The sequence below is a fragment of the Coturnix japonica genome, chromosome 1, assembly GCF_001577835.2.
Source record: "Coturnix japonica isolate 7356 chromosome 1, Coturnix japonica 2.1, whole genome shotgun sequence".
In the NCBI taxonomy this organism is placed as follows: Eukaryota; Metazoa; Chordata; class Aves; order Galliformes; family Phasianidae; genus Coturnix; species Coturnix japonica.
This window is the reverse complement of record NC_029516.1, coordinates 22,082,223-22,096,465: the sequence shown is the minus strand read 5'-3', so window position 1 is coordinate 22,096,465 and position 14,243 is coordinate 22,082,223. Positions and strand designations below refer to the sequence as shown.

At 39.8% G+C, this 14,243-nt stretch overlaps 1 protein-coding gene across 1 annotated transcript in view; it reads left to right on the top strand.

The window, feature by feature from the left end:
* The window catches only part of CFTR (CF transmembrane conductance regulator), a 76,544-nt gene that overhangs the window by 30,836 nt on the left and 31,465 nt on the right, over positions 1–14,243 (top strand). Inside the window, exons 12-14 of the mRNA XM_015853538.2 lie at positions 9,839–9,933; positions 12,381–12,467; positions 13,297–14,029. Of these exons, the coding sequence (XP_015709024.1) occupies positions 9,839–9,933; positions 12,381–12,467; positions 13,297–14,029 (915 nt within the window). The remainder of the gene's footprint in view (positions 1–9,838; positions 9,934–12,380; positions 12,468–13,296; positions 14,030–14,243) is intronic.

Genomic DNA, 14,243 nt, shown 5'->3' with positions numbered 1-14,243 from the left:
GGAGTACAGTTTTACATAAACAAGAACTCATCCTGGCACTCAGATTTTGTAGAATTATAAGTCAGCCTATTGGCAGCTCCTTCAGACATGTACTGATCATGCTGGTTCTGGGAGTTTACATAACAGGAGCTAAATCAGCTGGCTCAGGTACTATAAGGTTCCTGTGTTCTCAGTCTTCCTTGCTAGTTAAAAACCTAGTCAAATGTAATAATATTAAACAAATTATGTAAAAAGTATTGTTTCTACTTTTTTTTTCTTTTTTTCTTTTTTTCTTTTTTTCTTTTTTTCTTTTTTTCTTTTTTTCTTTTTTTCTTTTTTTCTTTTTTTCTTTTTTTCTTTTTTTCTTTTTTTTTTTTTTTCACACGTAGTATATTATTTTTACATTTTTTATTCATGGAAAATACTCTTTGTTACAATTTTTGTAAATTATTCTGCTCACCTCCTTTTGCACCTCAAGAAATGTTCTGGGGATAATTCAGTCTCTATGCCAGAAACTTGAATTATTTAGAGGAAAATCTTGACTAAGGTTGTGCTTTTCTTTGTGTGAATGCTGCAAGTTTTCACATTGGAAATTACTGTAGGGTCAATCTTTATGTGACATATAGTCTGTAATGAAGTCAGAATGCCCTTGTGTTTGTTTGATGTTACCAGACGGTAATGTATGAAATGACACTTTTTCACATTGCAGTATACTAAAGGACCCAACATTTTAGGCCTTTCCACGCTTATTGCTGTGCCATAAGATCAGGTGTTTTCTCAGCAGCATGTAGATGAAAACAATAAATATTTAACTGTGCTGAATAGGATCTTTCTTTAGGCTACATAGTGAAACATTTTCCTTTAGTGCCAGTCAAGCAAGAAAACAATAGCCGCTCTGTTTAAAAATAAGATGAGGTTACAGCATTTTATCTGAGAGCAGGGTATAGTCAAGCGATAAAGTAATCTGTTCTTACATGTTTATGGCCATTTCAGTCTGTGTTTGGATTGTGGTTTGCTGGAAATCTTCTTTGAAAGCTTCTGAAGACAGGAGAATTAGCAACTTCTCTTTCAGGCATTCTCAAGTGAGTAGTCCTTAACCCCAGACTTAAAAAGTTGTAGTTAATGCCAAATCTCCAAGGGAAAACTTGCAGCAGTTTGAATCTTTCCTTGTCCAAGGAGGCTTTCCAGCCCAGGCCCTGGCTAGAGCAGAAGGTTTTTAATGGCGGGTTTGTTTGGTGCTGGTGGGCCAGCTTGGTGTCTCCATGTTGGTGAGTTAGCTTGGTGTTTTGGTGTTGGTGAGTGAGCTCAGCGTTTTGGCACTGGTATGATACCTTGGTGTTTTGTTTTGGTAGGATGGCTCAGTGTCTCAGTAGGTCGGAGTTCCTTTGTTCTCCAAGCAGGCTCAATCAAGCCAGCTTTGATCTGCATGGGTGCAGATCTGTGATGAACGATATGCTTCACCTCTAGCAGGGCTCATTATTTGAGGCCAGGTTTGATATTTATGAGGATACTTTCTTCTGTACTGAAGCTGAATAACTTGGAATGGCCTGAAAAGAAGGCAGAATGGTCTGTAATTAAGCCAAATGCATTACCTTGTTACTATTATTATACTTGCTAGTCTCAATTAGTGTTGAATATCAAATTATCAAGTAGGACTGAGTATAGCAAATTTAAGGATGGTTTTCAAATATTAATTTCTAGTTTCTTCCCAATTGTGCACTTTTTAGGATTTTATTATGACAAGAAGAGTTAATATTTTGTTGGTTTAGGGTTGTGTTTTTGTTCTTTGGGAAGAAGGGATACCAGAGGATTTCTGCCTAAGGGAGCTCACTTTACTTTCTTCTCTCCAATTTGTGTAGGTAGTTACGTAGTGCACCTGAATGCAAGAGACTTTTGTTTATTTTGTCTCCTATATGGGTGCTTCAGGGTGGACCAAGGTTTGGTGATAAAAGAGAGTTTGTTTCCTTATTGCACATATGCTGGAAGTCAGTTGAAATACATCTCTCAACAGTGACTAATTGAAATTTTCCTTCAAGTTCCATGCACACAAAAAAAAATGGTTTGGGGAAGACAGTGCCATTTCCTTTGACCCAGTGATTAAGTGGACACAGAATCATATAATCATAGAATCTTTTGAGTGGAAAGGGATCCCTAAAGGTCATCTGCTCCATCTCCCCTGCAATGAACAGGGACATCTACAGCTAGATCAGGTACTCAGAGTCTGGTCCAGCCTGATCCTGAATGTCTCCAAGGACGGGGCATCCACCACCTCTCTGGGCAACCTGTTCCAGTGCATCACCATAAACTTCCTTATATCCAATCTATATCTCCCCTCTTTTAGTTTGAAACTATTTCCCTTAGTTCTAAAACAGCAGACCCTGATACAGAATCCATCCGCTTTCTTCTTATAGCTCTCCTTTAGTTACTGAAAGAACACTATCAGATCTCTCTGAAACCTTCTCTTCTTCAGACTGAACAGACCCAGCTCTCTCGGCCTGTCTCCATAGGGGAGTTGTTCCATCCATTGGATTATTTCTGTGGCCTCTCCTCTGGATGGAATCTTAAAGGTCATATGACTACTTGTCATAATTTCAGGAATATACATATATATATATATATGTAATGCTGAAGAAGTATTCTTCTTTGAATGTGTTTCTATGAGCCAGTTGTGTGTCCCTGTGGCCACAAAAACCAGTGGTATCCTAGAGGGTGTCAAAAAGAGTGTGGCTGGCAGATTGAGGGAGGTGATCCTCCCCCTCTTCTCTTCTGTGATGAGGCCACATCTGGAGTACTGTATACAGTTCTGGGCTCTCCAGTTCAGGAAAGACTGTAAAGCATAGCCTGCTTTATATGCGTAAAATGTTTCAGAACTTGTTCATAATAACATTTCACTGTTGCTGTGCTATAATAGAGAGAAGCCAAGACACGATCAAGGCAGAGTCTGAACAGAGTCCTTCTTCTAAAGAAAGTCCCCATGTGCAAGTTTAAAAGTAATTAAAAGTAAAATAAGATGAACAGGTGATACCTCGGCTTACGCTACCTTTCTTTTCTTTGGACAAGGTGTTTTACCCTTTTTATGAAATACTTTTTATCACATTCATGATAAAAATCAATTAGAAGGTGAACTTCTTACTAGCACTTCAAATTAAAGACCAATTAAGCAAAAACAAATTCAGTGCTGGGAACATCCTGCGTGATTCACCACTTTTATTCACATTGATGAATGGCAAAATACACTGGGAGATGTGAACTGGATGAATTTATATGTCTATGGAATCCTGCTACTAAATATGAGGTAATTCCACAGGTGCATATTCCATAGAGACTGAATGATTCTGCTAATGTAACAGCAGGATAACATGAACTTAGACAGGAATTTGTAGGAATAGCCAATGGGTTTTCAGCATCTTTAGTACTGATATGAAAAGAAAATGTGGAAAGAACATGGCTTGATTTTTAAATTTTCAATTTGAAATATTTCTATTGATAGCCTACAATAAACAGGATCTGGGTTTTTCATTGGTTTTTATCACTTGTTAAGTTAAAAAGGTAAAGCCCCTTCAACAGTTGTAGTGGGAATCTTCAAGGCTACATTCTGTGATCTTTGAACAAAATCTTCGCAAGAGAATGAGTTCTTCAAGTCAGGACTGCAGAAACGGGCCCATTATAGTTATTCTGGTTAAAAAATAAACAAGGGCTGTATCCCATTTGAAGGGAGACAATGCTTCATTTGTTTTAAGATCATAATTCTGTGATTTCTGGTTTTGACTTCATGAAAGGTAAGAGAAATTTTTCCACCTAGTTATTTCATTCTGTCCTTTAGTGTTTTCCTCAGAGGCCATAAACCCATAATAGCAAACTACCTGTAAGAAGCTGCCACTTTTAAAGTAAACACATGTTCTGATTTGACAGGCACCACCTGCTCGTGAATGTAATGTTTAACACTGCTTGCAAACAGTGAAAGCGTTTCCTTACAAGATCAAATCATATCACAGCATACAGGAAACGTAGCCACATTCTGTCCTTTTTGAGCTGTCTTCACAGGGTGTGCAGGCAATACATTTTCAGCTTAGATCATAAAAAAATTATTAGAGAAAGAGACAGTTAATATGCCAAGCCCTCGTCTGTGCTCCTGTGTGTTTGGCATCTCTTCAGGAAGGATGGCATCTCCCTTTTGGTGACTGGCAGTGTCAAGAATGCCCTTCTATCCTTACCTGCATCTCACTGTGCTTCCCCAGCCCCTTTTATTGGTGCCGACTGTTTGGGCTTTTTGCAGGTGTCTTATCAGTCTGCAAAGAATATCACATCTGAAGCTGACTACAGGTGCACAACTGAACTAAATCTGTAGGAGCTGAGAGGCAGTTTGACAGCTTTTAGTCAGACAGTGTGAAATGCTTTGCACCCCGTTTTGTGCCCATTGTTCACAAGAGCTGCTGACACATTAGAAAGCGGAAGAGAGAAACAATAAGGATTCGACTCATGCACTGTGTACTTTATAGTAATCAATTCTCTGCAAGAGGATATTAAGAGGAAGCTTGGTTACCTAATCATGTAGATGTTTGCAATGTGGGTGTTCGTGAAAAAACAGGTTACCTAGGCTGCCTTCATAGATAGGGACAGATACAGGTATGCCAACATGAAGTTCCTCTCATCCTAATGTAATCAACTAAAATAGCATAACTGAATTCCCTGCATGTTTTCACTCAAGTTTTTAAAGAAAACAGGTAGCTTAGATGTCTTCGTTATCAACAGGAGTTGGGATGAGTACCACTCCTTAGTCCATACCTAAAACAGACGTCTGGAAGCTGTCAAGCATTTAGCTACTAGGGAAAGACAGTACTTGTCTGACAGTTAATAACTAGTTAAAAAATAAGAAGAGGGGAAAAAAAATGCCAGAGTAGAAATAAAACACTTTACACATTAAAAACAGTGTTTTCTTATCATGAACATACATAAATCTACCAAATGATTTTGAGAACAAAGAATTTGTATGCGAAAAAACTCTGTTCTGTTTCTGCCTCCCTCCCCCTTTTTTTTGTTGTTTGTTTTTTCCAAAAAGACCATATTAATTATATACTGTGGAAAGAGTTATTACCTTAACCTGTCTCGGCATTATTCTTCTGTACAAATCCCAAAGGCATTATTAATTACCTTTATTGCTGAGGCAAGTGAATATGACTTACACACAAATAAAACTACAAACAAATATTAAATTGAATGCTTTCTCCTTCAGTGTGAGATGCTAGCTAATATTAGAAGATCTCACAAAAATAATTATCGTCTCTGGGAACAGGGGTTGGGGAGAGAGTATTAGTGTTCCCCTCTGAAAGGAATGCCTCCTATTTTATTACATTGACCCACTGTGTCAGAGGTGGATGTTGGTGGTCTGGCAGTAGAGGCAGAACCTTCCCACCAATATATCATTGTGTGCAGCTGCCACAACTGATGGCAGCAGAGGGGCAGTCTGACAAAACGGTGTCTGATGCGGAAGTGTGGATGAAGCAGAGATGTGTCACAGAATTCCTCCATGCAGAAAAAGTGGCACCTATTGACATCCACTGACTCTTGCTGAATGTTTATGGAGACCAAACAGTAGATGTGAGCAGTGAGGTGGTGAGCGGTGTGTTTCAGAAGCGTTGGCAGTGATGTGAAAGACACGCCATGTTCTAGATGGCCGTGCACAGCTGTCACACCACCATATGAGCTCATCTGCACAAATCAGAAGACTAAGACTAGGGAACTGTGTGCAGAGCTAAATATCTGCTTCAAAGCATTGGTGGCAATGTTGGAATGTCACAGATTTTGTGTGGTGTGTCCTATGAATGCTCACCCAGGAACAGAAAGTTTAACACCACAAAGTTTGTCATGACCTACTGAATCAATATGAGGCTGAAGGTGACACATTCCTGGGTCACACAGTACATGGTGATGAGACGTGATGTCACCATAATGACCTGGAGTCAAAATGACAGTCTGTGGAGTGGCAAAATGTGAATTCCCCATTGAATAAAAAGTTCAAGACACAGCCCTCAGTGGGTGAAGTTATGGAATAGGAAAGGGGTGATCCTTCTGGGTTCCCTGGAACCCAGAGAAATCATCAACTCTGACCACTTCATCATGATGCTGACTAAGCTGAAGGCTCGAACTTCCAGAGACAGGCAGAGAAGAAGACTTATCCTAAGATAATGCCAGGCACCAAACCAGTTCAGAGAGTGTGGAGCACACTGTCAGTATTGGCTGGACTGTCCTACAAAAACCACCACATAGACCAGATTTCCTTCTGACCTCCATCTGTTTGGGCCAATTGAAGACAGACTCTATAGGAAATGTTTTATCTAGCAATGAGACTGTCACAACAATAATGAAATTATTGAGTGGGTCACCTCTGCTGGTACAGATTTTTATGAGTGTGGCTTGCAGCCTTTGGTGAAATTGCACAGCTAATGGTGTTGACTATGTTGGAAAACAGTGTTCTATAGCTGAGAATTTGCTCTGTTCAATAGCGTTATTGTGCATCTGTTGTAGTTTTCAGGGAAATAAATAGAAGGCATTAATTTTGGAGCAACCTATACTAAAGAAAATCTAGTAAATGCTTCATTAGTATGCTGGGTTTTGTGCCGTTCAGCATCATTACATTAGATTTGTTCCTGGCTTAATTTCACTTCCTGCATAAAATGACAGCAAGGATGTATTTGGGCCAGCCCTACATACTTTTTTACAATAGGTAACGCATGTTCCAACAAATAACATTGTGTGTCTATTGGACTTCTTCACTCTGTTTACGCCATTGAAAGAAATTACTAACCATTTTTTAATTATTAAAATTACAGCCTGAAAAGTTCTTTGTCTGTTCCATGCCATATATTACCCTGAGGTGAAAGGTAGAAGAGAACAGAAGGGGAACTCATTAAAAGTCTGATTAAAATTCCATGTTGACACACCTGCAAAGAAATATATTAGATGAAATCCAACCACTATAGAAAGCAACGGGAGTTCTGGAATTAATTTCAGTAGGGCTAGGATTTTACATTGATGACAGGGGGAGATATACTGGGTCCAGTAATCGTCTGGGGTTTATTTGAAAGAAGATCAGGAATCAGCAATGGCACCAACACACCAGGCTACAGTAGAAACATGAAGCAGTTGAAATCAGCTTAGATATTTAGGTATGCAACAACACAAATCCCAATGTCCAGGTGAAGATATTGGGTAATATCCAAGGTACAGATGTATAACATGACTCCTATGTGCAAAGTGAAATCAGAAGGGATCTGAGCAGGCCACCTCAATTAAATGCCAGAAACAGCTTTATGCTAGAATTCCACACCTCCCTTTGAAGTACTTCGTGGCCTACAGGAAAATTATTATTAGATTCAGATAATCCTGCTTTAAAAATGTTATCACTACTTTTTGCATTCTTCTTCTTGCCCATGTTAGTAACGGGGATGTGTGTGGGAAGTAACTGGTTAACATCAGAATAATTTAGAAATCACCTGCAATAGCTTTTCCATACATAAAAGCCTCTTGATTTTAAGGTCAGAATCCTCTGAGCCAGGAAGTAAGGGCTATTATCAAATTAAAGAGTTGGGAGATTCTCCCATTTCCTGATGGATCAGGCAGTCAATTTCTAGTCTTTGAGCTGCTGGACTTTAATCTGTCACTGATCCAGGGCTGAACAGCATTGTTACTCTGTTCCTGAGGTCAGGGCAATTTACAGGGGAGGAAGAAGGAAACGTTTCTCTGGCAAGATTTTTATTTATTTATTTGTTCAGCAAAACCTGCGGGGCCTGAGGCATCCAACAGAGAGTGATTAGCAGTCAAAATCTCAGTGGAGGTGATCACAGTTGTATTGTATCAGACTTCATGTGAAAGGTTAACTCCTAGAGAGCAGCTCAGCTTAGACTGTATTGCCCTGGAAGTCTCGAGAGCCTGGATTCTGAGCCTGACTGTACATCCCAGCACTTCTCTGTTCACGTGGGGGAATGATGCAGATTGCATACACAGAGCTGGAATCGATCATTCTTACGCAGATACCGCAGCTGGAAACAGGAGTCCTGTTTAGCGGGGGACAGACAAGATAAAAGGCTTTCTGACACTGCCAAAGGGAAAAGTTATCTTTTTCCTCCATCTTTTTAATTCCATATCTGCTCTGCCACTGTTCCAGCAGCAGAAGTTATGCTGTCCGACTGGGCAAAGCTTGAGATTGTTTCCAGAATAACTAAAGCTCACTTATTGAACTGGAAAGTGCCAAGCACCTGCTTTTTGGTTTTGTAAATAGTAATGCCATGAAAAGTGCTTCAAATTTGTCTTCTAGTGTTTTGTCTAAGGAAAGGTAGCAAGCCTTCCTTTGTCTGAGTCATGGTCCTGACCCTAACATGGGGTGTTCCTCAACAGGAAGTGCTGGAAGAGCACAGCTTTTTCCAGCAGCACTGGTAAGGCCATCTGGGACGTGCTTGTGCCCCTGGTACGAATGGAGTGGCCATGTGCAGGTGAATGAATGATTCTGAGTGCCTTGAATTGCTGCAGTTGCTGTGTGTGGGAGCAGCTGTGCAGCAGTGCTGTGCTGCTAGGTGGACAGTGATGGTGCAGGGAGCATCTGGGTGGCTTGGGGCATCCAGCTGTGAGCCATGAAGGCTGCCTTGCAGCCCTACATGCTGGAAGCTCAGACTACCCAGGGCACTGCCAGCAAGTGGCATGGAACCTGAGGTATTCCAGCCTGTTTCCCTAAGTAATATTCCCTGACACAGGGGACATCATGGAGCTGCATCAGGGCAGGGTCAGCTGGATATCAGGAAAAGGTTCTTTACCAGAGAGTGGTTATACACTGAAACAGCCTAGGGCAGTGGTCATGGCCACAAGCTGCCTGAGTTCAAGAGCATTTGGACAATGTTTTCAGTCATAGGGTCTGATTTTTGGGTGGTCCTGTGTGGAGGCAGGAGATGGACTTGAGGTTCCTTGTGGGTCTCTTCCAACTCAGCAGATTCTATAATTCTATTGTTCTGTGACTCACAGTGACATCCGTGTTACTGAAATAGCTTAAGGACATAGTCTGGATAAGGCTTTCGGGACAAGTTAATATTTTTTATGAGAGCAACTGTAAAATTAGATAAGCTAGATAGTGTTCAAGCACATGAGCACTTCTCCACATCTATGCTTCCATGAATTATTGTGGTTTGCAGGGATCTGTGCTAAATGCAACTACTCAAAAGTCTCCTGGCCACCTCTGCCAGTGAAGCACAGGGATCTCTGCTGGTGCCCCTTTCTGTCTCACATATAACAAAGTGGTATTCTCTGCTTTCTTCACTAGCAAAACATTCATTTCTAGCACATAGTAACTTACATCCCAAGTGGTGGCGCGTGGTTCCTAAACTGTTTGCAAGCCTGCATTCCTGTCATTCTCTTCTGGGAATTTTATCCAAGCCTTCTTTTTATGAAACTGCCCTCTCTGGGCTCTGAAGAATTCAGATTGATTTTTGCTTTTCTCACCCCTAGTAGCAAGAGCATTTATCATTGTTATTGTAGAGGAAACTCTAACAATTAACATCTTGAATCGATTTCATATGAAAGTATATTCTTTGCTTTTATAGTAATCCAGAAGTTCAAATATTTGTTCTTGAGGTCTTACAGCTTGAGACTGTTCTCTGAGGTAGAACGATGCTTTGTTTAATCACCATTTCTGACTATGTGAACAGGTGAAGAAATTATCCTGGGGGGGGAACTCTTTTTTGTTATTGTTTTTGAACAACTTTTGTCTAACCTCCCCGTGCAGTATTACATACTGTGCCAACATTTGGTCTGTAGCTTGAGTTTCTTGACTATGGAAAGTAGATGTCTGATTCTTAAAAATCTTCATTGACAGGACATTTTGAAGTTCCCAGACAAAGATTATACAGTGCTTGGGGAAGGTGGAATCATTCTGAGTGGAGGCCAGCGAGCACGAATCTCACTAGCAAGGTGAGTATTTTGCTACCTAACTATTGCTATGTTTTACATATGGGGAAATGTTATGACTAAGCACATGAATAGGTGTGGGTTAAATCCTAATATGTAACTATACCCCAGGCAGGAGCTTCATTTTACTATCAGAAATCTGAGATTTGCTCTGCAATTTCATTTGTCATAGATCTGCACATCTATTCATTGAATTTTAAGAATTTGCTGCCAGATGCATGCTATGGCTTAGCTGACGATGAGTGTTCTCCTCCTGATGCAAGATGTCACTGGGAGATTCAGAACTTCATGTGTAGTTCTCTGAGTATCAAAGAAACACGAGTCATATAAATACACAAATAAAGTAGCATTCCAGGATCTTTGCCTGCTGTGACACACAAAGCAGTCTGTATACCAATTAATGACATACTCTCTGCATATTGATAGCAAAACTGAAATGAATCTTGCCGTGTTTCAATAAGTGTTGTCACTAGTTTAGCAATTTTTGGAACACACAAAAAATAAGTGGAAAGCAATGAAATCTGTTGGTTTATGTGCTGAGCGTGAGCTGTGCTGGCTTGCTCAGAAATGCTTGGTAGAAGTAAAATCCCATCACAGTGATCCACAGTGGCATCCCATAAAAGATGTGCATGCCTGTTTGAGGCTAAAAGAGATTCCTTAAACTAGGGAGGCTTTTGGTAAGGATATTTATAGTGCATTTGTAAGAGAGGAAAAGGGATTTGGCTGTTTCTGTTTCATGTAGAAAGACAAGAGAGAAGTGGGCAAAACACCAAAGAAAAGGGAAAAAAGAACCCTAACCAAAACTCACCTAGATTTTCATACAGACTTTACACGAAATGTTTCTCACATTCACTGAGTAATCATGTCTGTTGCTTTTCAGATGATTGCAGCTCATTTAATGGAGTGTCATATAATGGAATTGATGTTTTTATTGCCAGCTGTATAATAATTATTTTATAAACAGTTACATGTTCAAAGGCAATAGTTTATCTGCTTTAAATTTTGATTGTGCTCTAATCTAAACTCAACATACATCAAGGTGCGCAGATCTGTGGGTTGCAGATGAAGGTCTGTGGAAGCCAGAGAAGAAAATGTAGGATTACAGCCCTGAGTCATACCCTCTTTTGCTGCAGATAATCTGGACATTATTTGCTTGGACTGGTTGCATGCACCTATCTGGTGTACTCCATGCAGTCGTATTAAATCAGAATCCCTTCTGTAAGTGTCATCAGTGATCCTTCATAAGGAGCAGATGCAGCTTGCCTGATTTCTAGCTTTCTAACAGCACCATCAGTGCTGCAGCTGCAACAGGGTGAAAGAAAAGCCCCTGGAAGGAACAGGTTGTGCACACTGGCCTTGAGTTAGCTCACTGGCCCAGCACCCTGAAGTCAGTCATATACAGCTAGTAAGTCCACCATACAAATTGCAGCCGTAATCTGAATGCAGCTGTTATTCCATCAAACAAACTGCAAACATTTTACTGATGAAAATGCCAAGAACAGCAGGAGCTTTTTGTTATTATGCAGCCACTTCATCATAATGTATGGCCATTGAAATCAATCGTGACAGAGGCATTTTTTATAAAGCCACTCAGTTTATTAACACAATGTTCTGTTACTGAGGGTTATTTCTTCTGGTGTTTTAATATTTTCACATTGTTTAACATAATTATTTTAAAACTTGATTAAAAAGTACTTTTTAAAAAGTGCTGGAATGAGGTGGTCCAAATCTTTACTAGTTACACCCTGATTCATATCACATCATGATTTTCAAACTGACAGATGAAAGGCAAGGGGTCTTTTTGAACTTCTGTTGAAATTGATCTAAAAAACCCCTCTTAACCACAGGTTTAGGTATCACTGACCCACGTCCATACTTATGCTACATATGTAGCTTAAGAGCCTAATGCCACAAATAATATTTCATATCCCGAACTCAAAATATTGTATAGTCCTGTTTAATGCTTGCAAGCTCATAGCTTTCTAACACACTCATCCTGGCTCACCATTTATCCCAAATTACTTTTAAAACTAAGGCCTTGCGCCAAAGTCTTTTCAGGCACTTACTTACATACGTGTAATATTACCTCAGGCATCAGAAGACATTACAGGAGATTCTAAATTCCAATTTAAATGTTCCCTGTCCACCCAGAGGGATTGTCAGATTCGGGCTTTAAAAAGATCTGTGGAGAAGCCGCTGTAAAAGGCAGCCTTTTTTCTTCCTCTGCACAGAAATTAATGAAAGATTTATTTAGTACTTAATGTAGTCTGCAGCAAGGAAGGTCCTAATGGAAAAGTGTCTTATAAGCAGATTAAATGTTGAACTCCAGCTCTGTATTGATACTGCAGAAAAGTTTTTGAGTTAGAAATGTAAAGGCAGTCATTTGAAATTATATTTATGAATTTGTAAGAGTTGTGAAAGTTAATTTCATTTCCATTTTCTCTGTCCAGAGCAGTGTACAAAGATGCTGATTTGTATCTCATGGATTCTCCTTTTGGATATTTAGACATTTTTACAGAAAAAGAAATATTTGAGAGGTACTGTATGTTTTGAAATGCTGTACTTAAGACTGTCATCAAATAACTTAATATAAAAGCAATAACAGAAATCTCCCTCTAATTGGTGTAGAACTTAAAAACAGTACAAAATTATGGAAGCGATTAAAATAATACCTTTGGGAAATGTCATTTTATAGAATTTTTGTGAGCGAGCATTTTGTATTAGCATTAAGATGGCACACTGTGTATAGAAGGCCTATTGCACCTTCTGTAATCTATTAATCCCGGAGCGTAACACTTCATATCTCGTGCATTTGTGTGCCAGAAGGGCTCTCAGTTTAAAAATATTATCTACTTTGCCAGTAGAAATTTCAACAATGTTTTATTTTTTAAGAAATTCTAATTGCTGTAGGAGTTGTCTCCTGGAAGTGCCCACTGAACAAGAGATGGACAGAACATTGGCCAAACACGTAGACTTCTGACTTGTCCTGTTAGAGGGGCTCAAAACATCTGGGGCACATACCGCCATCCATGAAATTTGCGTTTACCAAATATTTGAAGCTTTGAAACTGAGCTAATAAATCTAAGTAACTGTAAGATGAGAAGAAATATTTCATTTTCATGTCAAACTGTTCTTTTTGGATTGATCTGAAAATGATTGATTTCCCCCCCTCCTTTGGCATCTGCTCTAAAAATGCTCATCCTTCACACACTCCAGCCTTACCACTTCCTTGTAGTTTGAAGGAGCACCCAAGACTGTTCATACTTGGAGGGAGGCAGGTATGGATTGAAAATGGAAGAGATAAAAGCAATGTCTCATTAGGAAAATTAAAAAATACCTATTTTTTAACTCTTTCATTTTTTACAGCTGTGTGTGCAAGTTGATGGCCAATAAAACTAGGATCTTAGTTACTTCAAAACTGGAACATTTGAAGATTGCTGACAAAATATTAATCTTACATGAGGGAAGCTGCTATTTCTATGGAACGTTTTCTGAACTTCAGGGCCAAAGGCCAGACTTCAGCTCAGAGCTGATGGGATTTGATTCTTTTGATCAGTTCAGCGCAGAGAGAAGAAATTCAATTATAACTGAGACTCTGCGACGATTTTCCTTTGAAGGAGAAAGCATGGGATCACGAAATGAAATAAAGAAGCAATCTTTTAAACAAACGTCAGATTTTAATGACAAAAGGAAGAACTCCATAATTATTAACCCACTTAATGCAGGCAGGAAGTTATCGATAATGCAGAAGAACGGGACACAGGTCAATGGACTGGAAGATGGCCACACTGACTCACCAGAAAGGAGGATCTCACTGGTACCTGACCTGGACCAGGGAGATGTGGGTCTACCTCGAAGTAACATGCTTAGCTCTGACCATATGCTGCAATCTCGGAGGAGGCAATCTGTGTTAAGTCTGATGACAGGCACCTCTGTGAACCAGGGCCCACATGTCTCCAAAAAGGGGAGTACAACATTTCGGAAGATGTCTATGGTGCCTCAGACAAACCTTTCTTCCGAGATAGATATCTATGCCAGGCGCTTGTCTCGAGACAGCGTATTGGACATCACTGATGAAATCAATGAAGAGGATCTGAAGGTGCGTGTTGATTTACTTGACCTTTTTTTTGACATGGTGATAATTTTGAGCACGATACTCCTATGCCCATTTCTACCTGACTTTTTTTGCTAAGCAACCCCAACTCTCAGCCTGTAGCGTGAATGCTACAGTTCAGTTATTTGGAGTCAGAATAAAGAATGACAGCTTTCATGTGAGTTAGCAGAATGAATGGCAGCATTTGTGTGTCAGAAAT